This window comes from Carcharhinus amblyrhynchos, unplaced genomic scaffold (genome assembly GCF_965287045.1).
Source record: "Carcharhinus amblyrhynchos unplaced genomic scaffold, sCarAmb.v2.hapA scaffold_43, whole genome shotgun sequence".
In the NCBI taxonomy this organism is placed as follows: Eukaryota; Metazoa; Chordata; class Chondrichthyes; order Carcharhiniformes; family Carcharhinidae; genus Carcharhinus; species Carcharhinus amblyrhynchos.
In genome coordinates, this window is record NW_027649784.1 from 2,892,683 (window position 1) to 2,917,589 (window position 24,907).

General features: G+C 51.7%; 1 protein-coding gene across 3 annotated transcripts in view; it reads right to left on the reverse strand.

Moving 5' to 3' along the window:
* Positions 1-24,907, reverse strand: part of LOC145337117 (segment polarity protein dishevelled homolog DVL-3-like) — a 60,643-nt gene that overhangs the window by 33,270 nt on the left and 2,466 nt on the right. For all 3 annotated transcript variants that reach the window (XM_080181882.1, XM_080181880.1, XM_080181883.1), the window contains exon 2: positions 1,942-2,011. In XM_080181882.1, coding sequence (XP_080038008.1) covers positions 1,942-2,011 — 70 coding nt within the window. The remainder of the gene's footprint in view (positions 1-1,941; positions 2,012-24,907) is intronic.

Here is a 24,907-nt window from a genome sequence, read left to right on the forward strand (position 1 = left end):
TACACTGCAATGAAGCTGCTGTGAAAATCCCCCCCTCGTCACCACACTCCGGCGCCTGTTCGGCTACAAGGAGGGAGAGAATTTAGCGCCCTAACCAGCACGTCTTTCAGAGTGTGGGAGGAAAACTGGAGGAAACCCACGCAGACACGGGGAGAACGTGCAGCCTCCGCACAGACAAGACGGGAATTGAACCCGGGTCTCCGGCGCTGCAAGGCAGCAGTGCTAACCACTGTACCGCCATCAAATTAGTTCTTGGGCTAACTGCTGTTTTGTAAGAAGCAGGAGCAGGGGTGGGCTTTTCAGCCCCTCCAGCATGTTCCGCAATTAAATGTGATCGAGGCTGATCTAATCTCTACTTTCCCCGCCCGTTCGCCCCTCAAACCCTGACTCATTAAAAACCTGCGCACCTCTTCCTTAAATACATTCAGTGTCCCTCCAACCACCGCGCTCTGGGATAGTGAATCCCACAGCCCTTTCAGAGAAAGTTCTCCCCATCTCCGTTTTAAATCAGCACCCCCGCCCCGGTTATTCTGAAACTATGATTTCTCGTTTGAGAAGGTTCCACAAGAGGAAGAATCCACTCCACTTTATCCAGAACCTTTTATCATCTTGTAGACCTCAATTCGATCTCCCCTCATTCTTCTCAATCCCAGAGAGTATCGGCCTGAACTGTTCAATCTCCCTTCATACGACACACTCCTCATCTCTGGAATCAATCTAGTGAACCTCCTCTGGAACTGCCTCCAATGTCACTCCATCTTTCCTCAAATAAGGGGATCCCAACTCTATTCCGAGTGCAGTCTCAGTAATGCTACGTAGAGTAGCAGCAACACTTCACTACTTTTATATTCTATTCCTTGAGCAATAAATGCCAAAATTTCATTTGCCTTCCCTATTGCCTGCATACTAGTTTTCTGAAATTCATGCACAATGGCACCCAGATCCCTCTGCACCAAAGTTTCCCTCCATTTAGATAATAATTTGTTTCTGTACTTTTCCTCCCAAAAGGGATAACCCCAAACCGATCCACGATAAACCCCACCCGCCCAATTTTGCACCATTCAGCTCACCGTTCCACATCGTAGAGTCCATACAGTGCAGGAGGAGGCCATTCGGCCCATCGAGTATGCACCGACAATCATCCCACCCAGGTCCTATCCCTGTAACCCCATGCATTTACCCTGCTGATTCCACCTGACACTTAAGGGGCTGTCTAGCACGGCCAATGCACCTAATCCGCACATCTTTCAGACTGTGGGAGGAAACCGGAGCACCCGGAAGAAACCCACGCGGTCACGGGGAGAACATGCAGGCTCCACAGATAGTGACCCAAGGCCGGGAATCGAACCCGGGCCCCTGGCGCAGTGCCAACCACTTTTGTAAATTTCGTATTTCATCTTTCAACTTATTAGAGTCAAGTGCAAATAAGTTTTATTTAGTGCCATAAGTAGGCTTACATTAACACTGCAATGAAGTTACTATGAAAATCCCCACGCTCCAGCACCTGTTCGGGTTACACTGAGGGAGAATTTAGCACAGCCAGTGCACCCTAACCAGCACGTCTTTCAGACTGTGGGAGGAAACCAGAGGAGACCCACGCAGACACAGGGAGAATGTGCAGACTCTGCACAGACAGTGACCCAAATCGGGAATGGAACCCGGGTCCCTGGCGCTGTGAGGCAGCAGTGCCTACCATCCCTGCACCCAGGTCATTAATACAGCTGGGGCCCTGAGGGCTGAAGCCTGTGGGGTTGTCTGAAATCTGGTCTGAACAGAGAGAATGAAACAACAGTCCCAGAGGTGAGAGGGCAAAGGATTACCCTGACACCATCTGCTTTTTCCTTCCCCCACCCCTGCCGTACACACACACTTATCAATTCCCTCTCCCCGTTCCTGCCCCCAACACACACAAATCAATGCCCCCACATTGAGATTTCTTACCCAGGATACAACTCTCCCATTAAAACAAGGCAGCTTTGCATTGTCGTCGGAGATTTCTTCCTTTACAACACTGAAAAAAAATCAAAGATCGGAATTAAATGCCGTTAGCTTAGGGTTAGCGTTACACAAATTAAAAAAAAAGCCACAAATAGTGGACATTTCAACAGAATTCCAATCGAAATACAGCCATAATCATAAAACACCATCGCACATTGGCACAGTGGTTAGCACCGCTGCTTCACAGCTCCAGGGTCCTGGGTTCGATTCCCAGCTCGGGTCACTGTCTGTGTGGAGTTTGCACGTTCTCCTCATGTCTGTGTGGGTTTCCTCCGGGTGCTCCGGTTTCCTCCCACAGTCCAAAGGTGTGCGGGTTAGGTTGATTGGCCATGGTAAGAAGTTGCCCCTTAGTGTTCTGGGATGCGAAGGTGAGAGGGATTAGTGGGTATAATATATGGGGGTAGGGCCTGGGTGGGATTGTGGTCAGTGCAGACTCAATGGGCCGAAGGGCCTCTTTCTGCACTGTAGGGTTCTCTGATTCCCTGGCCTTTGGAACTCCCAGGTTGTGCTAAACAAAAAACTTTTGCACTTTTAAAATCAGGACGTCCCCAGTGTATTATAACCAATGACACCGACCCAAGGGTAATCACACTCTGCGGGCAGCGTAGGACTTTACTCAGGACACATTTGGAAGACTGCATACAGTTCGATGTTGCCACATTACCAGAAGGACGTGGATGGAGATTTTGGAGAGAGTGCAGAAAAGGTTTACCAGGATGTTGCCTGGTTTGGAGGGTCTCAGGAGAGATTGGACAAACTTAGTTTTGTTTGGACGTCAGGGGCTGAGGGACAGCCTGATAGAAGTCTACAAAACTATAAGAGGCATAGATAAAACGGATAGATCATCACAGAATCCCTACAGTGCAGGAGAACAGCCATTCGGCCCATCGAACCGACACCGACAACAATCCCACCCAGGTCCTACCTCTGTAGACCCACATATTTACCCTGCTCATCCCCCCAGACACTACAGGGCAATTTAGCTTGGCCAATCAACCTAATCCACATATCTTTGCAGCGTGGGAGGAAACCCACGCAGACACGGGGAGAACGTGCAGTCCCCACACAAGACAGTGACCCGAGGTTAGAATTGAACCCAGGTCCCTGGCGCTGCGAGGCAGCAGTGCTGACCCACCGTGCTGCCCTCCCTGGATAGTCCGGGGTCTTTTTCCCCAAGGGACATAGGATTAAGGTAAAAGGGGGAAAGTTTAGAGGAGATGTGAGGAGCTAGTTCTTTTTTTTTTTACACAGAGGGTGGTAAGTGCCAGGAACACACTGCCAGAGGAGATGGTAAAAGCGGATACAATAACAACCTTTAAGAGGCATCTTGACAGATACATGAAAAGTTCGGGAATAGAGGGTATACAGACAGTAGAGAGAGACAGAAGCAAAATACTGCGGTTTGCTGGAATCTGAAACAAAAACAGAAAATCTCAGCAGGTCTGACAGCATCTGTAAGGAGAGAGAATAGACCCAACGTTTCAAATCTGGATGACCCTTTGTCAGAGACAAAAGGTCTTCAGTTTAGATGTTCATACGTTGGTACAGGCTAGGTGGGCCAAAAGGCCTGCTCCTGGGCTGCACTGTTTTGTTCTTGCACTGTGGGAACTGTAGCAGCCAAATTTGTGCACAGGAAGATCCCACTGATAGCCATGGCCCAGGTAATCTGAGAAATTTGGAACAGGGCACAGGAGAAAATTCCCCTACTCCTCAAATGCCATAGAGTCATAAAGGTTTACAGCATGGAAACAGGCCCTTCGGCCCAACTTGTCCATGCTGCCCCTTTTTTTTAAACCACTAAGCTAGTCCCAGTTGCCCGCGTTTGGCCCATATCTCTCTATACCCGTGTAACCGTCCAAACCCTTTTTAGAAGACAAAATTGTACCCGCCTCTACTACTAACTCCAGCAGTTCGTTCCAGATACTCACCACCCTCTGGACACTTTTGTATCTCTCCCCTCTCACCTTCAACCTATGCCCTCTAGTTTTAGACTCCCCTACCTTTGAAAAGAGCTGATCTGCGCCCCTCATTATTTTATAGACCTTTATAAGATCACCCCTCAGCCTCCTACGCTCCAGAGAAAAAAGTCCCAGTCTATCCAGCCTCTCCTTATAACTCAATCCATCAAGTCCCAGTAGCATCCTAGTAAATCTTTTCTGCACTCTTTCTAGTTTAATAATATCCTTTCAATAACAGGGTGACCAGAACTGTACACAGTATTCCAAGTGTGGTCTTACCAATTTATTATTTATTAATCACAAGTAAGGTTTACATTAACACTGCAATGAAGTTACTGTGAAAATCCCCTAGTCGCCACAGTCTGGCGCCTATTCGGGTCAATTCACTGAACCAGCAAGTCTTTCAGAATGGAAACCGGGGCACCCGGAAAAAACCCACGCAGACACAGGGAGAACGTGCAGACTCCACATAGACAGTGACCCGAGCCCCGGGAATCGAACAGTCTTTGGTGCTGAGGGTCTTGTACAACTTCAACAAGACGTCCCAACTCCAGTACTCAATGTTCTGACCAACGAAACCAAGCATGCCGAATGCCTTCTTCACCACTCTGTCCACCTGTGACTCCACTTTCAAGGAGCTATGAACATGTACCCCTAGATCTCTTTGTGCTGTAACTCTCCCCAACGCCCTACCATTAACTGAGTAAGTCCCGCCCTGGTTCGATCTACTAATAATGCATCACCTCACATTTACAGGATCTTATAAATTTAACACCTGGGGGGATGGGGGGGGAAGGGGGGGGAAGGGTGGCGGTTTAGTAGCTTGCTGGACGACCAGCACCTCTGGCAGTGCTGCACTCTCTCAACAGTCACTGGAGCGTCAACCTGGATTTGGGGTGGAAATTTCTGCAGTAGGTGGGACCTCAGCTCCTAACTCTCCTTCTCGGCAGCAGGAATGCCAGGTGCCCGATCATAGCCAACGTGAAGGGATTTCGCCGAATCGAAGTTTGAGTGTGGCCTCTGTCCAGAGAGTCTGACCCACTCCCGCTCCCATCTTGTCAGTGGAATGCGGAGGCAGCCCACCCAGGCAGATAACATAACAGCCTTCATAACCGTGGGAGTCATAACTCTTGCATTAAGACGGACTGAAACTTGGAGCAGCAGAGGAAGGCGAGGGGGGGGCCCCCGTGCCAAGAATATGAAACAAAAGGAGTTTATTCTCCGCCGAGGACAGCGTCCAAAGTTATGCTCCTTTGGAACACGCTGGCTTACAGCACTGGGCTGCTTTCCTGCACAGAAACAGTCGCAGAGTTGGACGGAATAGCGGATTCAGAATAACCTGGCTGCACTCCACTCTTACAACTATGTAAACAGGACTGTTTATGTTGGCTGGATGGTGGGAGCACGGAGGGAGGGAGGGAGGGGGGAGGCAGAGAGTGTGTGTGTGTGGGGAGAGGCTGAAAAGAAGTGTCAGACTATTACTTGTCTCACTCAGGCAAAGAAAGGTTCCTTCATCGTGACAAGCGGCACTGGGACACTGGTCAAGGTCACTGCCAGGGCTGTGACGTTCGGCCCTGGAGCCAGTTGTTGGGTGTGTGACCCTGGGGTTCAGGAACGACGCGCCACGCTCCCCGGAGAGTGGGAGAGCAGGCATGCGTCCACTGAAATGTCATAGCTTCTGCTCACTCGCTGAACTTGCAAGGGATTCAAGCACCTGACCCGTAGCTGGGATTCCTGTCTCCGATCGGAGTTTCCGCTTGGTCAGCGAGGGGACAACCCAATCGTTGCTACTCTCGTGAATCACTTCATTCCGGGGTACTCCCCATCACCTCACTGGCCATTCCCAGTATTCCCCATCACCTCACTGGCCATTCCCCCATCACCTCACTGGCCATTCCCAGTATCCCCCATCACTTCACTGGCCATTCCCAGTATCCCCCATCACCTCACTGGCCATTCCCAATATCCCCCATCCCCTCACTGGCCATTCCCAGTAGCCCCCATCCCCTCACTGGCCATTCCCAATATCCCCCATCACCTCACTGGCCATTCCCAGTATCCCCAATCACTTCACTGGCCATTCCCAGTATCCCCCATCACCTCACTGGCCATTCCCAATATCCCCCATCACCTCACTGGCCATTCCCAATATTCCCCATCACCTCACTGGCCATTCCCCCATCACCTCACTGGCCATTCCCAGTGTTCCCCATCACCTCACTGGCCATTCCCAGTATCCCCCATCACCTCCCTGGCCATTCCCAGTATCCCCCATCACCTCCCTGGCCATTCCCAGTATCCCCCATCACCTCACTGGCCATTCCCAGTATCCCCCATCACCTCACTGGCCATTCCCAGTGTTCCCCATCACCTCACTGGCCATTCCCAGTATCCCCCATCACTTCACTGGCCATTCCCAGTATCCCCCATCACTTCACTGGCCATTCCCAATATCCCCCATCACCTCACTGGCCATTCCCAGTATCCCCCATCACCTCCCTGGCCATTCCCAGTATCCCCCATCACCTCACTGGCCATTCCCAGTATCCCCCATCACCTCCCTGGCCATTCCCAGTATCCCCCATCACCTCACTGGCCATTCCCAGTGTTCCCCATCACCTCCCTGGCCATTCCCAGTATCCCCCATCACTTCACTGGCCATTCCCAGTGTCCTCCATCACCTCACTGGCCATTTGCAGTATCCCCCATCACCTCACTGGCCATTCCCAGTGTTCCCCATCACCTCCCTGGCCATTCCCAGTACCCCCCATCACTTCACTGGCCATTCCCAGTGTCCTCCATCACCTCACTGGCCATTTGCAGTATCCCCCATCACCTCATTGGCTGGGATCACTCCCAGATTATCCTGTCCTCTCCTCCCTAGGAACTTGGCCACAATCTCCACAAAACTACGGCCTACCTTTCAACAACATCTCCGGGGAGGGGGCAGGAAGCAACGTCAAGCTAATGTCATTGGAGTAGTGACCCAGAGGCCCAGGGAAATGCTCCAGGGACACAGGAATCTACTCGCACTCCTCCTCCTTACACCCCCTGCCACACATCTGCTAACTCTGCCCGATAAATTGTGGAGTTGAGTTTGTCTGTGTCGGGAAGTGGTGGGTCAGAAGTACATAGGACATAAGAAATAGGAGCAGGAGTAGGCCATCTAGCCCTTCGAGCCTGCCCCGCCATTCAATAAGATCATGGCTGATCTGAAGTGGATCAGTTCCACTTTCCTGCTCTCTCCCCATAACCCTTAATTACCTTGTCTGTCAAAAACCTATCTACCCGTGACTTAAATATATTTAACGACGTAGCCTCTGCCACTTCAACAGGCAGAGAATTCCAGAGATTCACCACCCTTTGAGTGAAGAAGTTCCTCCTCAACTCCGTTCTAAACTGCACCCCCCCCCTTATCTTGAGGCTGTGCCCTCTAGTCCTGCTGTCCTTTCTAAGCGGGAAGAATCTCTCTACCTCTACCCTATCCATCCCCTTCATTATCTTATACGTCTCTATAAGATCCCCCCTCATCCTTCTAAACTCCAACGAGTATAAGCTCAGTCTATTCAACCTCTCTTCATAGTCCAACCTCCTCAACTCCGGTATCAGCCTAGTGAACCTTCTCTGCACTCCCTCCAAGGCCAAAATATGCTTGCGCAGGTGCAGCGACCAAAACTGCACACAGTACTCCAGCTGCGGCCTCACCAGTACCCTGTACAGTTGCAGCAAGACCTCCCTGCTTTTATATTCTATCCCTCTCGCTATAAAGGCCAGCATCCCATTCGCCTTCTTGATCACCTGCTGCACCTGCAGACTGGGTTTTTGCGACTCATGCACAAGGACCCCGAGGTCCCTCTGCACCATCGCCTGCTGCAGCTTTTCGCCCTTTAAATAGTAATCCCTCCGACTACTATTCCTGCCAAAGTGGATAACCTCACACTTGTTAACATTGTACTCCATAGAAACAACCTCTGCTCTGTACTGACTTGGTTTATCTCAACATAGGGTCAGACACAAGCGCTGCGATTCATTTCTTAAGAGCAGGAGTGGGCCATTCATCCCCTCGAGCTTGCTCCATTACTCAATGCAAACATGGTTGATCTGACCTCAGCTCAAGCTCCACGTTCCTGCCTGTTCTCCCTAACCCTTAACCTAACTCCTCCATAAATTTACTCAACATCCTGGCATCCTCCGCCCCCCCCCAGGGTACTGATTTCACCATCCTTTGATTGCAGACTTGCGACCCTTGGAGCCCCAGGGTTCAGGGCAGCAGTCGGCAAGGCTTCCTGCACAACCACTCAAACTGCACCCAAAGACAGGCTCCTGAATGTTCACATTCAAAGAGTTTTCACCGTCAAGGCTCCCACTGTTTGGCTAAGGGAGGGTGGCACAGTTGGTTAGCAATGCTGCCTCACAGTGCCAGGCATGCAGGTTCTATTCCCGGCCTCGGGTCACTGTCTGTGTGGAGTCTGCACGTTCTCCCCGTGTCTGCGTGGGTTTCCTCCAGTTTCCTCCCCAGGTCTGAGGGTGTGCAGGTTAGGGTGGATTGGTCGTGGAGCTACGTGAGAATGGCCACAATACTGAGCAGCTGAAGATGTCCGAAGGTTGTGGGAAGGTTAGAGAAGGTTACAGAGCGAGGGTCAGGGATTTGAAAATTCTCACCTGAGTTTTAAAATGGAGATGTTGTTTGACTGGGGGGGGTCCCTTTGCACCACTCCAATTCTGGTCTCTTACACACTCCTGATTTCCATCACTCCACCATTGGCAGCTGAGCATCCAGACGGAGTCTGAGGCTCTGGAATTTCCTCCCAAAACCTTTCCCTCTCTTCCTCTTTCACAAACTTCAGCCTCCCAATATCGCGGCCAATTCCACACAATGCCATGGCCAATCCACCTAACCTGTACATCTTTGGACACTAAGGGGCAATTTAGCATGGCCAATCCACCTAACCTGTACATCTTTGGACACTAAGGGGCAATTTAGCATGGCCAATCCACCTAACCTGTACATCTTTGGACACTAAGGGGCAATATAGCATGGCCAATCCACCCTAACCTGCACATCTTTGGATACTAAGGGGCAATTTAGCATGGCCAATCCACCCTAACCTGCACATCTTTGGATACTAAGGGGCAATTTAGCATGGCCAATCCCCTAACCTACACATCTTTGGCCACTGAGGGACACTTTAGCATGGCCAATCCCCTAACCTACACATCTTTGGCCACTGAGGGACACTTTAGCATGGCCAATCCACCTAAATCCACATCTTTTGGACTACTGAAGCACTCGGAGGAAACCCACACAGACACGGGAAGAACGTGCAGACTCTGCAGAGTGACCCAAACCAGGGGTTAACAGGGATAAGGCAGAGGGAGAGTCTGTGCAGACTCCAAAGGGCTTTCTGCACTGTTGGGATTGTTAGAAGCTGAGAAAGGCACTCCAGCGCTGCTGAGAAAGGAAAGGTGGGTTTGACGTTGAGTGACAGGGTAAGGTTGAATCAGTTTAAACTCTGTCTTTTAAACACACATTTGTTCAGGGATGTGGGTGCCAGTGGCTGGGGCCAACACTTATTGGCATCCTTCGAGGAGGTGGTGGTGAGCTGCCTATTTGAACCGCCGCAGTCCCTGTGGTGTAGGTACACCCACAGTGCTGCGGAGCTGAAAGGATTTCACTGACCCGGTCACACCACAAACTCCACACAAAGCCAAAATGAGGCAACGGTCTCCTGAGTACCCAGTGGGGTTGTACCCATCTGCCTGCTGCTTAGCTCTTACTGAAAGTACACCCAAGAGGACAGGCGCATCATTCAGCAACCGATAACACAAAGGCAAGGCATTCAAACCCAATTTCTTTTCAGCAGCGGGGGGAGGGGGGGGGGGGGGGGGGGGGGGGTGCTGGAATCCGCAGGGTGGTCAGGGGCCGTTAATTGGAGGGTAGGGTTTGTGTCCCTCCCCGTGGATAGGCTCCCGGCTCCTTTCCAAAGAGCCACGGGCTCTGAAGGAGGTCTTGTTCAGAGAGAGAATAGCACAATGCACGAACTAACAAGCTGCTTAATATTCAGAGTTCAAACAGGCCAGCTAATCAGTTCGTTAGAAGGAACATGAAAGGCTGGGCCCCACTGGGGAGGAAAGAGCTCCCATCCCCCCCCCAGTCCCCCGCCGCACTGAGCCTGTCGCTGTCGCATGGAGAGTGGTGACTAGTTTAAGGTGGGGTGTTCTGAGAGTTCACTCACGTTCAGATGTTGTACACAAGCATGTCTAACAGCTGGTTCCAGGGTGACCCAAACAGCACTGGGATATGGTGGCAAAAGTACTGAGACTATCCTCTCAAAACAGGGGTGACACCTCTAGACGATTCACAGCCCCTGCGTCAAACTGGACTTGGGAAAGAGCTTCCGATCGCATATCAAGACTGCCTACTTTCATCGCTTGTCTCCACTCCTGTGCCAACTTATCTGCTGCTGAAACCGTCACCTGTGCCACCATAATCTGGGGATTTAACCATTACAGCGTATTCCCAATCCTCCACACAGCCCAGCTTATCGAAAACTCTGCTGCCCACGTCCTCACAATGAAGTCTCAATCAAGCTTTAAACTTTATTTATCAGTGTCACAAAGCCAGCTTACATTAACACTGCAATGAAGTTACTGTGAAAGTCCCCCAGTCGGCACACTCCGGCGCCTGCTGGGGACACTGAGGGAGAATTTAGCATGGCCAATACACCCTAACCAATGCATCTTTCAGGCTGTGGGAGGAAACCGGAGCACCCGGAGGAAACCCACGCAGAGAAGGTGCAGACTCCACGCGGACAGTGATCCAAGCCAGGAATCAAATCAGATCCCTGGCGCCATGAAACAGCAACGGTGTCCACTGTGTCACCGTGCCACCCCCAAGCTGGCTGCTTTTCCCGATGTGGGTATGCCGGCATTGGACTGGCGTAAACACAGTAAAAAGTCTGACAACACCAGGTTTTAGTCCAACCGATTTATTTGATAATAGACTCACAAGCTTTCGAGGTTTCCCTCTTCGTCAGGTGAATGGAGAGTTCTGGCCTCAGACAGAGCATATAAAGCAATCTCTATATATATATCATATAATCATAGAAATCATATAAAGTAATCTCTAAACTGTGCTTTATATGCTCTGTCTGAGGCCAGAACTCTCCATTCACCTGACGAAGAGGGAAACCTCGAAAGCTTGTGAGTCTATTATCAAATAAATCCGTTGGACTAAAACCTGGTGTTGTCAGACTTTTTACTGTGCTTTTCCCGAGGCAGCGGGAAGTGTAGACGGAGTCAATGATGGGAGGCTGGTTTGCGTGATGGACTAGGCCACGTTCACAACCCTTTGTAGTTTCATAAGAACCTAAGAACTAGCAGCAAGAGGAGGAAGCCAGGCCCCTTGAGCCTGCTCCGCCATTCAATGAATCATGGCTAATGTTACTGTGGACTCAGCTCCACTTACCCACCCGCCTGGCACTGGTCCCTGGACAAATATTTTAAAACCCTCTCCCGAGTTTTCAAATCCCTCTCCAATGCTCTGTAATTTACTCTAGTCCCACAACACTCAAACATCTTTGCACTGCTCCAAATCCCGGTCTCTAACACACTCCTGATTTCCATCACTCCACCACTGGTGGCTGAGCCTGTAGCTCTGGAACTCCCTCCCAAAACCTCTCTCTCTCTCTCTCTCTCTCCTCTTTCACAAACTTTTAAAAATGACTTCTTGGACAAAGCTTTTCACCATCGCCCTGAATCAGGCCTGATGCAACTGTGTGTCAAATATTGCTTCATAATGGGCATGATTCAGAATATCTGATTAAAGACAAGATAGAAATTCTAGTTGCTGTTGTGACTGGAGAACACAACAGAGCTGCCTGATACTGTACATCTCCGAGTCAGCAACAACTGTGGGACCAAAGTCTGTCGCTGTGCAACACTGGGGTACAGTACTGGTGGGGACGGGTCTGTCTCTGTATAACACTGGGGTACAGTACTGGTGGGGACGGGTCTGTCGCTGTATAACACTGGGGTACGGTACTGGTGGGGACGGGTCTGTCACTGTATAACACTGGGGTACAGTACTGGTGGGGACGGGTCTGTCACTGTATAACACTGGGGTACAGTACTGGTGGGGACGGGTCTGTCTCTGTATAACACTGGGGTACAGTACTGGTGGGGACGGGTCTGTCACTGTATAACACGGGTACAGTACTGGTGGGGACGGGTCTGTCACTGTATAACACTGGGGTACTGTACTGGTGGGGACGGGTCTGTCACTGTATAACACTGGGGTACAGTACTGGTGGGGACGGGTCTGTCACTGTATAACACTGGGGTACAGTACTGGTGGGGACGGGTCTGTCGCTGTATAACACTGGGGTACAGTACTGGTGGGGACGGGTCTGTCACTGTATAACACTGGGGTACTGTACTGGTGGGGACGGGTCTGTCACTGTATAACACTGGGGTACAGTACTGGTGGGGACGGGTCTGTCACTGTATAACACTGGGGTACAGTACTGGTGGGGAGGGGTCTGTCACTGTATAACACTGGGGTACAGTACTGGTGGGGACGGGTCTGTCACTGTATAACACTGGGGTACTGTACTGGTGGGGACGGGTCTGTCACTGTATAACACTGGGGTACAGTACTGGTGGGGACGGGTCTGTCACTGTATAACACTGGGGTACAGTACTGGTGGGGACGGGTCTGTCACTGTATAACACTGGGGTACAGTACTGGTGGGGACGGGTCTGTCACTGTATAACACTGGGGTACAGTACTGGTGGGGACGGGTCTGTCACTGTATAACACTGGGGTACAGTACTGGTGGGGACGGGTCTGTCACTGTAACACGGGTTCAGTATCAGTCTGGTAAGTAGTAATCATTGCGGTTTCCCCATAGCCTCAATGTGGATCTAAGATGTATCCATCAGGTACATGGAAGCTCAGCACTGGCCCCAAAGAGGAGATCGGTGGATCATGTGGGGAAATAGAGGTTTACATCAATCAGAAACTCATGCTCTGTCCTACTGCAACAGAAACTGTGCCTGAAATATTCCACATCGTCACACAGATATTTACCAAAGTCGTGAAAGACAGAGATGAATAGAGTGCTGGGAAAAGGGCTGAACTGTGACTAACTGGATCGCTTTTTCAATAACACTTTAACTTTATTTATTAGTCACAAGTCAGCTTATATTAACACCGCAGTGAAGTCACTGTGAAATTCACACAGTCGCCACACTCTGGTGCCTGTTCGGGTTACACTGAGGGAGAATTTAGCATGGCCAATCCACCCTAACCAGCACGTCTTTCAGACTGTGGGAGGAAACCGGAGCTCCCGGAGGAAACCCACCCGGAGAACGTGCAGACTCCACACAGACAGTGACCCAAGCCAAGAACTGAACCCGGGTTCCTGGCACCGTGAGGCAGCAGTGCTAACCCAGTAAGACAGAAGTGGCACAACGGGCCAAAGAGTTTGCTGTGTGGAGTATGATTCTACCTGCAGCAGAATACTGGGGAAGGGACAGTGTCGAACAGGTTAATTGGAAATGTCCAAATCTCACTAGCTCAGCTTTCAGACGGTGTTTATCATTGAGGAGTTCAGGCACACAGGAACTAAACCCAGTGACATCCGAGCTCAGGCAGTCTGCAGGAACCCAAAGACCCCGAAACAAGCACCAGCTAACCCATCAGAGACAGGTAAAGGATTTTGCCAGCTGCTAACTACCTGGCAGCTTTGTGGTCGAACATTGCACCCGCTCAAATATCAAGCTATGCAGAAGATCCTGCTCTGCCCAAGGCCATAAGAAACTACAAAAGGGCGTAAACATAGCTCAATCCATCACACCTCCCGTCCATTGACTGTCTATACTTCCCACCGCCTCGGGAAAAGCAACCAGCATAATTAAGGACCCCACACACCCCGGACATTCTCTCTTCCACCTTCTTCCATCAGGAAAAAGATACAAAGGTCTGAGGTCACGTACTAACGGAGTCAAGAACAGCTTCTTCCCTGCTGCTGTCAGACTTTTGAATGGACCTACCTCTCATTAAGTTGATCTTTCTCTGCACCCTAGCTGTGACTGTAACACTACATTCTGCACTCTCTTCTTTCCTTCTCTATGAACGGCATGCTTTGTCTGTGCTGTGCGCAAGAAATAATACTTTTTACTATATTGCAACACGACAATAATAAATCAAAATCATTTAAGTAGAAAAACCCCAGGGCCCAGACAGTGAAAACAGACGTTCTGTCATTCACACAGTTGAGGAATGTGTCAAATTGTTGGTGTGATGTAGGTACAGAGGCCGTACATCCCAGTGAGTGAATCAAACAGCTTGTTCCTCTGTTTGTTCAGAGCAGGCACAATTACAGATCATGCCCAAAACAGCCCGTGCTCGCAAAAAAAACCCCCCGAAACAATGTCTGCTAAATACAATTCCAGAATTGGTCAGCACTTACTGAATAACACAGAGTGTGCCACAACCAATTTAAGATAGTCCCTCAAGCTTGCAACATGCCTCGTTTACGCTTGGTTGAAGCAACAGATATTCACATGCAGGGGCCCATTCTCTGAAAATAAAATATATTTAAGACCTGCACCTTTATTCTATATTACCCGGAGCCTGTAGTCCCCAGCACCCTCTCCATAGCAACAGCATGACCAGTTAGCTTACTGATCAATCAGCATCCCTTCTCTCCCTGTAGTCTACATTGTGATGGGGTGAATTTTGGTCTGACTGTCCTGGTGAGTGCCCAGTTTCCAACATTACAACACTAAGTGCCCTTCAATAAGAGTTTCACTGGCTGTAAGGCACTGGAGCTCCTTGTGCACGACGTTGGGCACCTTAACACAAGGTGGCACAGTGGATTAGCTCTGCTGCCTCACAGCGCCAGGGTCCCAGGTTCAATTCCGGCCTCGGGTCACTGTCTGTGTGAAGTTTGCACATTCTCCCCATGCCTGCGTGGGTTTCCTCCGCATGCTCCGGTTTCCTCCTATAGTCCGAAAGGCGTACTGGTTTGGTGGACTGGCTGTGCTAAATCACCCCTTAGTGTCCAAAGATGTGTAGATTAGGTGGATTGGTCATACTAAATTGTCCCTTAGTGCCCAAAGATGTGATTAGGGTGGATTGACCATGCTAAATTACCCCTTATTTTTCAAAGATGTGCAGGTTAGGTGGATTGGCCATGCTAAATTGTCCCTTAGTGTCCAAAGATGTGCAGGTTAGGTGGATTGGCCATGCTAAATTGTCCCTTAGTGTCCAAAGATGTGCAGGTTAGGTGGATTGGCCATGCTAAATTGTCCCTTAGTGTCCAAAGATGTGCAGGTTAGGGGGATTGGCCATGCTAAATTGTCCCTTAGTGTCCAAAGATGTGTAGGTTAGGTGGATCATGAAGAAACTTTGTTATTCCCGCTCTGCTTCCAAGTCTCATTGGAATCCTGTAGTAAGTTGTCCCAGGGGTTACGTACACCAAACTGTTCTCACCAACTTTGTAAAGACCTTCAAAGTATGGATTTAAAAAAGCAGCAAGAGGAAAAAAATCTGCCCAGCATGGGTATGACCTGAGAGAATCAGGCTGATGTCTGATGTATCCAAAGCTGTGCAAGTTAGGGGGATTGGCCGTGCTAAATTGCCCCTTAGTGTCCAAAGATGTGCAGGTTAGGGTGGATTGGCCATGCTAAATTGTCCCTTAGTGTCCAAAAATGTGTAGGTTAGGGGGATTGGCCATGCTAAATTGTCCCTTAGTGTCCAAAAATGTGCAGGTTGGGGGATTGGTGGGGTAAATACATGGGTTACAGGAATAGGGTCTGGATAAGATGCTTTACTGGAGAGTTGGTGCGGACTCGATAAGCCAAATGGCTGCCTTCCGCAGTGTAGCGGTTCTACAATAACAGCATAACCAGGCCTAAAAGAGCAGTGTGCCAAGTGTCAGGGCTGATCGCGTGAGAGAAGGGAGAGCTCTGTGGAAGAGACGAGCTTCGATCTCCACATCCTCACACAGACATTTCTAAAAAAAAGTGTGATGAACGGATAGGACATCTGAAGGAATACTAATACACAGCAGCAAAACAAAGTGAGAATTTAGCACAACATGGCAGGAAATACTGAATTACACAACAATGGAAAAAATAAAGTTAATTGGGAGAAAGGTCAGACTGGCCTGGATCAGAGGAGATTGGGTTCTGGGAGCACGAGATGGGATAAAATGAAGTTAACTTGCCCCTTCATCTAAATACATTTCCTTATTGCAAACCTATACCAGTGTGATGGAAATCATGTGTCCTACTCGCCGTGCACAGGATGTTCGAATGAAAGAATCCCTACAGTACAGGAGGCAGCCATTCGGCCCATCACGTCTGCACTGACCCTCCAACACAGCACCTTACCCAGGATCACCACCATAACCCCACACATTTACCCCACTAATCCCCCAAATGGCATGGCGGGTTGGCACTGCTGCATCGCAGCACCAAGGAGCTGGGTTTAACCCTGGCTCGGGTCACACTGTCTGTGCGGGGTCTGCACAGGTTTCCTCCCAAAGTCCGAAAGACGCGCTGGTTAGGGGTACATTGGCCGTGCTAAATTCTCCCTCAGTGTTCATAGATCATGAAACCCTACAGTGATGAAAGAGGCCATTCGGCCCATTGAGTTTGCACCAAACACAATCCCAGCCAGGCCCTATCCCCATATCCTCTACATATTTTACCCACTAATCCCTCGAACCTACGCATCCCAGGACACTAAGGGGCAATTTCTGAACATGGCCAATCAACCGAACCCGCACATCTTTGGACTGTGGGAGGAAACCGGAGCACCCGGAGGAAACCCACACAGACACAGGGAGAAGGTGCAAACTCCACACAGACAGTCACCCGAGCCGGGAATCGAACCCAGGTCCCTGGAGCTGTGAGGCAGCAGCGCGAACCCACTGTATCACCGTGCCGCTGGGATTGAACCCGGGTCCCTGGTGCCGTGAGGCAGCAGCGCTAACCCACTGAGTCACCGTGCCGCTGGGATTGAACCCGGGTCCCTGTGAGGCAGCAGCGCTAACCCACTGTGCCGCTGGGATTGAACCCGGGTCCCTGGCGCTGTGAGGCAGCAGCGCTAACCCACTGTGTCACCGTGCCGCTGGGATTGAACCCGGGTCCCTGTGAGGCAGCAGCGCTAACCCACTGTGTCACCGTGCTGCTGGGATTGAACCCGGGTCCCTGGCGCTGTGAGGCAGCAGCGCTAACCCACTGTGTCACCGTGCCGCTGGGATTGAACCCGGGTCCCTGGCGCTGTGAGGCAGCAGCGCTAACCCACTGTGTCACCGTGCCGCTGGGATTGAACCCGGGTCCCTGTGAGGCAGCAGCGCTAACCCACTGTGTCACCGTGCTGCTGGGATTGAACCCGGGTCCCTGGCGCTGTGAGGCAGCAGCGCTAACCCACTGTGTCACCGTGCCGCTGGGATTGAACCCGGGTCCCTGGCGCTGTGAGGCAGCAGCGCTAACCCACTGTGTCACCGTGCCGCTGGGATTGAACCCGGGTCCCTGGCACTGTGAGACAGCAGCGCTAACCCACTGTGTCACCGTGCCGCTGGGATTGAACCCGGGTCCCTGTGAGACAGCAGCGCTAACCCACTGTGTCACCGTGCCGCTGGGATTGAACCCGGGTCCCTGGCGCTGTGAGGCAGCAGCGCTAACCCACTGTGCCACCGTGCCGCTGGGATTGAACCCGGGTCCCTGGCACCGTGAGGCAGCAGCGCTAACCCACTGTGTCACCGTGCCGCTGGGATTGAACCCGGGTCCCTGGCACTGTGAGGCAGCAGCGCTAACCCACTGTGTCACCATGCCACTGCAATTGAACCCGGGTCCCTGGCGCTGTGAGGCAGCAGCGCTAACCCACTGTGTCACCGTGCCGCTGGGATTGAACCCGGGTCCCTGTGAGGCAGCAGCGCTAACCCACTGTGTCACCGTGCCGCTGGAATTGAACCCAGGTCCCTGGCGCTGTGAAGCAGCAGCGCTAACCCACTGTGTCACCGTGCCGCTGGGATTGAACCCAGGTCCCTGGGGCTGTGAGACAGCAGCGCTAACCCACTGTGTCACCGTGCCGCTGGGATTGAACCCGGGTCCCTGTGAGGCAGCAGCGCTAACCCACTGTGTCACCGTGCCGCTGGGATTGAACCCAGGTCCCTGGGGCTGTGAGACAGCAGCGCTAACCCACTGTGTCACTGTGCCGCTGGGATTGAACCCGGGTCCCTGGCACTGTGAGGCAGCAGCGCTAACCCACTGTGGCCAGCGCGCCACCTACATATTCACTGCACTCCATTACTGATGTCTAGGTCTGGTTGACCGCTATACTACTTCTAAACAGCATGGCTGGAACTTTGGATTACTTTGACAATAAGTGCTCGGGACACACATTCTGCCTTTATTGGTGGTTGGGGGCGGGGGTTTGGGGGGTCTGATGTGCAGCGAAGGGGGCAGAGGGAGAGACAGAAACGCAGAGATCTGTCAAATGCAGGCAGGCTGGCTCATGTACTTGATTGGAACGCCACATTTCCAACCTGCGGGACTGGAGCTTATTCCCAGCCCAGACGAGTGGAACGAGAGTCTCTTATAACGATCTGGGCCTCCTGCAGAATGAGCTTGTTCCAATGGCAGCCCAGTGATTCAGGGAAGGGGGGGGGGGAGGAGAGGCGGCTGGTGTGGGAATAAAACCACGCGTGTGATTTTTGGGCTGTTTCCCTCAGAATCAGCATTTTGCTGAAGAATCTGAGCTCTGGGCTCTACGCGGAGCTGGGAATATTTGCTGCGACTGCATCAAAGTCTCTGAACCACAAGCCTCGTTGTGCCAGATTATTACACAGCCACATTCCTACGTGGCTTTGCTAGACCAGGAACCCACTGACTCAACTCACCTCAAAAAAAAAACCCCAACTCGTTTCAACGGTGGAATCACAGGATTGCCACAGCGCAGAAGGAGCTACTCGGCCCGAGTCCACACTGACTCTTCAACAGAACACATTCCCCAGGATCACCCTCCCCTCCCCATCTCTGTAACCCCACTAATCCCCTCATGGCACAGCGGTTACCGCAGCTGACTTACAAGCAGCTGCGTCTAAAACTGCAGGGCACTGGGGTTTAAGGTGAGAGTGGACAGACACAAAAGGGTTCAGAGTGGGCAACTGTTTCACACTGAGGGTGGAGAGTGTCTGGAACGAGCTGCCAGAGACAGTAGTAGAGGCAGGTATAATTTTGTCTTTTAAACAAAGCATTTAGACAGTTACATGGGTACGATGGGTATAGAGGGATATGGGTCAAACACAGGCAATTGGGATTAGTTTAATGGTTTAAAAAAGAAAGGGCGGTATGGACAAGTTGGGCCGAAGGGCCTGTTTCCATGCTGTAAACCTCTCTGACTCTATGAGAGCATTGTATCCTGGCCCTACCCCCACAACTCCACATATTTAACACGTCAATCTCCACATCCTCGGACACTAAGGGACAGTTCAGCACGGCCAATCAACCTAACCCGCACATCTTTGTAAGTGTGGGGGGAAACCCGCACAGACACGGGGAGAATGTGCAAACTGCACACAGATAGTGACCCGAGGCCCGAATTGAACCTGGGTCCCTGGCGCTGAGAGGCAGCAGTGCTCACCACTGTGTGCCACCCGCATCCACAAGTGCTGTAACCTGCAAGGCCAGGAAAGTAAGCTTAAAACCAGCGGCTAATTTTGTCTCTTTTCTGCCTCTTTTTGCATGGTAACCTTTCTGTAAGTAAATAAAGAACAAAGGGCATTACAGCAGGGGGACAGGCCCTTCGGCCCATCAAAACGTACGCTGTTTCTATCTTTCTGTTCACCTCCTGTTCATGTGACACTGCATCGAACACGGGAGAAGGCAGTTACCAAACCGGGTTGCGTAGCAATTCAAGTGGGGCGGGGAGACACCGAGATACAAATCTAACTCTCACACTCTGCAGCAAGGACTCTCCCCAAGGAGCGATATTTCAGACTGCCGCTTGGGGAATGTGGAAGCAGTGAGCAAACCCTGGCTCGCTCGCTGAGTTCCCGAGTCGATCTCAATTAAGACAGATGTGGAACAGGCTCAGAGGGCATGAGGAACAGCGTGGGCAGGAAGAAAGTTTCCAGTTGAAGGGTGAGAAGGGCCGGAAACCCACAGCAGAGTGAAAGCTCAACAAGGCATCCGGACTATTGCTCGGAGCCAGCCTGGAAACGTTCCCCTGATGCACGAGGCAGCCAAGTACATTTATCCTCAATGGCAGAGTCATGCTTACTCTGTGAGTCCCTATAGTGCAGGAAGAGGCGAATTGGCCCTGTAACGACAATGATTCCACCCCACAATCCCATATATTTACCCGACACTCAGGGGCAATTTAGCACAGCCAATCCACCTAACCAGCACATCTTTGGACACTCAGGGGCAATTTAGCATGGCCAATCCCCCTAACCCGCACATCTTTGGATACTAAGGGGCAATTTAGCATGGCCAATCCCCCTAACCCGCACATCTTTGGATACTAAGGGACAATTTAGCATGACCAATCCCCCTAACCTGCACATCTTTGGACACTAAGGGGAAATTTAACACGGCCAGTCCACCTAATCCGCACATCTTTGGACTGTGGGAGGAAACCGGAGCACCCGGAGGAAAGCAACACAAACACAGTGCAAATTCCGCACAGTGAGGAAGCAGTGCTAACCACCTGTGCCAACCCTGTTTCTACCTCAAAGCTGTAAGCCCTGCATATGCTGCAAATGATTAGCTTACGGGGGTAATTTTCAGGACTGTTTATCCGTGTGGTAATGACCAGCTCTCCGAGGGGGATATTTCCTCCTGATGATGCTGGGCGTCCAGGGGGTCGCCAAGACCAGTATCAGGTGATTTTCCTTTATATCCCCCTCCCTCCCACCCCTCGGCAGGGAGATCCCTCCTGCCGGCGCGCGCGCGCACACACACACACACACACACACACACACACACACACACACACACACACACACACACACACACACACGCCTGCTGAATCACAGCCAGCCACCAGCCGGCACAGCAGCTCAAAACACCCGGCAAAAATATGGAAAACACAAGCGTCTCTCTGTGGTTTGGCTGGAAGCCAATTCGAAATCTCGACTGGAAACATCATTGATCTGCTCCTGCTGTCACCACTCTCAGAGGAAAGTAACAGCCCATCACCCCAACTAACTACAGCCACTTCCATACAATCCCTGCAGTGCAGGAGGCCATCTGGCCCATCGAGTCTGCACTGACAACTATCCCACCCAGGCCCTATCCCCATAACCCCATACATTTACCCTAGCTAGTCCCCCAACACTAAGGGGCAATTTATCATGGTCAAGTCACCTAACCTGCACATCTTTGGACACTAAGGGACAATTTAGAATGGCCAATCCACCCTAACCTGCACATCTTTGGACACGAAGGGACAATTTAGAATGGCCAATCCACCCTAACCTGCACATCTTTGGACACTAAGGGACAATTTAGCATGGCCAATCCCCCTAACCTACACATCTTTGGACACTAAGGGACAATTTAGAATGGCCAATCCACCCTAACCTGCACATCTTTGGACACGAAGGGACAATTTAGAATGGCCAATCCACCTTACCACACAGAGGGTGGCACTGTGGTTAACAGTTGCTGAGGATGTTAACTGGGGCCTTGTAGCTGGAATCTCCCTCTCTGTGAACTATCAACAGGGTTGATTCCCTTCGCAACAACATCAAACTGCTGCTAAGAAACACACACACCGAAGAATGGCCTCCTACGGTCCATGCTGTGACTGGAAGATTTAAGATGTGGCATTAGCTCTGAGAGACACAGAAGGAGGCCATTAGGCCCATCGAGCCTGCACCGACAACAATCCCATCCAGGTCCTATCCCCGTAACCACAGCCTGCTAGCCCGGTGGCACTAAGAGGCAATTTAGCATGGCCAATCCACCTAACCAGCACATCTTTGGACACTAAGGGACAATTTAGCATGGCCAATCCGCCTAACCAGCACATCTTTGGACACTAAGGGGCAATTTAGCATGGCCAATCCCCCCTAACCTACACATCTTTGGAATATGGGAGGAAATCGGAGCACCCGGAGGAAACCCACACAGACACAGGGAGAATGTGCAGACTCCGCACAGACCCGGGTGGGGGGCGGGGATGGGCCGCACTACCAGAAGGATACAGAAGCTTTGGAGAGAGTGCAGAGAAGATTCACCAGGATGTTGCCTGGTCTCGAGGGTGTTGGCTATGAGGAGAGGTTAAATAAACTAGGATTGTTTTCACTGGAAGGACAGAGGCTGAGGGGAGACCTGATAGAGGTCTACAAAACGATGAGAGGCACAGACAGGGTGGACAGTCAGAGGCTTTTTCCCCAGGGTGGAAGTGTCAATTATAAAAGGGGGGCACAGGTTCAGGGTGAGAGGGGGGGAGTTTTTCTCAGAGTGTGGTGGGTACCTGGAATGCGCTGCCAGAGGTGGTGGTGGTGGAAGCAGGTACATTAGCAACATTTCAGAGGCACCTGGATGGGTACAGGAATAGGGAGGGAATAGAGAGATACGGACTGAGTAAGGGGCAGAAGGCACGGTAGCACAGTGGATCAGCACCGCTGCTTCACAGCTCCAGGAGCCAGGGTTCGATTCCCGGCTCGGGTCACTGTCTGTGTGGAGTTTGCACATTCTCCTCATGTCTGCGTGGGTTTCCTCCCAAAGATGTGCAGGTTAGGTTGATTGGCTGTGCTAAAACTTGCCCTTTAAGGGTGCTGAGATGTGTAGGTTAGAGGAATTAGTGGGTAAAATATGTAGGGGTATGGGGGTAGGGCCATGGGGGTAGGGCCTGGGTGGGATTGTGGTCAGTGCAGACTCGATGGACCGAATGGCCTCTTTCTGCAGTGTCGGGTTTCTACGATTCGGAGGAGGTTTATTGTTTAGTTTAGTTAGAGCAGGCTTGGAGGGCCGAGGGGCTTGTTCCCGTGCTGCAACTTTCTTTGTTCTAAGTGACTACTCCATCCCAACGCAAGAAAGCACAACATTAGATCCGATGCAGTAACAGCGGGCAGGCTGGAATCTCCAGCCGACAAGAGGTTCAGGTGCTGAGTAAGGTTTTGTCCAAAGTCAGGAAACCCAAAGCCGATTTGCTTGGACCCCTTTCTGGCTGGAGTTCAGTAAAGTTTAGCAGAGAGAGAGAGAGACATAAACAGATTCCTTTCTGCCATTTCTCCCCCCTCCACTCTCTCCCGAATCCAATCCACTTATAGCAGTCAAAGCACACAACTAGACATTTTTAACAGAAGCTGGATTTTTCTGGGGAGAGGTTGGGCCGCTGCGGGTACAAAGGGAAGGAATGAGGGACGTGGTGAGGAGGGAGAGAAAGGACAACATTTGCTGCTCAAAATTGTGGCAGAAATGGGGGCAGGGAAGAGAGAGAGAGACAGAGAGGAGCGAACCTTGGAGACAAAACAGATTCATCACACTCTGCAAAGGACAGTGAGAACTCCAGACCCAAAACACCCTCCAGATTCCTCAGCAGGGGGAAAACTACAAGAAATATAGGGAAACGGGAATGCAACTCGTCAGCACGATGGGAAAATTCTGGTTAGAAAGTGGCAAGTGGGAGACAGTCTCCTGCACTGTCCCCCACCCCGAGGAAACATCAAATTCAACCTAAAAAACTGAGCGGAAATGCATTTTGAGTGTCTAGTTCAGCAAGGTTACATCGGGATTTGTACAATATCCCTGGGACAAGGGGGAGGGGGAATGGAAAGTTTCCAAGATTTCCAAGGGAGGGCAGCTTTAAGTGGATCCAGCTTTGAACAGTTCGGGATGAGACTCACTCACTCGGGAATTCAGAACTTTCGGATTGCTGGCAAAAAAACACAGGCACGCACACGCGAACAGCGCGACACACGCACACGCGAACGGCGCGACACATGCACGCACACGCGAACGGCGCGACACACGCACGCACACGCGAACGGCGCGACACACACACGCACACAGCGCGACACACACACGCACACAGCGCGACACACACACGCACACAGCGCGACACACACACGCACACAGCGCGACACACACACGCACACAGCGCGACACACACACGCACACAGCGCGACACACACACGCACACAGCGCGACACACACACGCACACAGCGCGACACACACACGCACACAGCGCGACACACACACGCACACAGCGCGACACACACACGCACACAGCGCGACACACACACGCACACAGCGCGACACACACACGCACACAGCGCGACACACACACGCACACAGCGCGACACACACACGCACACAGCGCGACACACACACGCACACAGCGCGACACACACACGCACACAGCGCGACACACACACGCACACAGCGCGACACACACACGCACACATTCTTCTTCATTCTCTCAGAATGCGGTACACAGAAGCACACCGGCACACCGAGAGACAGACAGACACACACAGACACCCACCCACAGACCCAGACAAACCTGTGCCCCGAGAGCGAAGGCCCCCTCACTCAAATCCACCCCCTCCCCGCCTGACCAAACCCAAACTCAGGAGGAAACTTTCCAGAAGAAACCATGATGAGAGAAAATCCAGAAATAATCCGATCAAATCCCAAAGGGAGCGAATCAGGAACCTCAAATGGAGAAAAGACTGGAAAGCAAAACTAAATCCCAGGCTGCGGACAAGCGGGATGGATGGGCACGACGGGGCACGGGATGGGGTGCACAGGGGGTGGGCGCCACGGGGCACAGGGGGTGGGCGGGCGGGAGGGGGGGCCACAGGGCACGGGGGGGTGGGTGGGCGGGCGGGAGGGGGGCCACAGGGCACGGGGGGGGTGGGTGGGGGGGCCACGGGGCAGGGGGGCAACAGAGGGGGGCCACGGGGCAGGGGGGCAA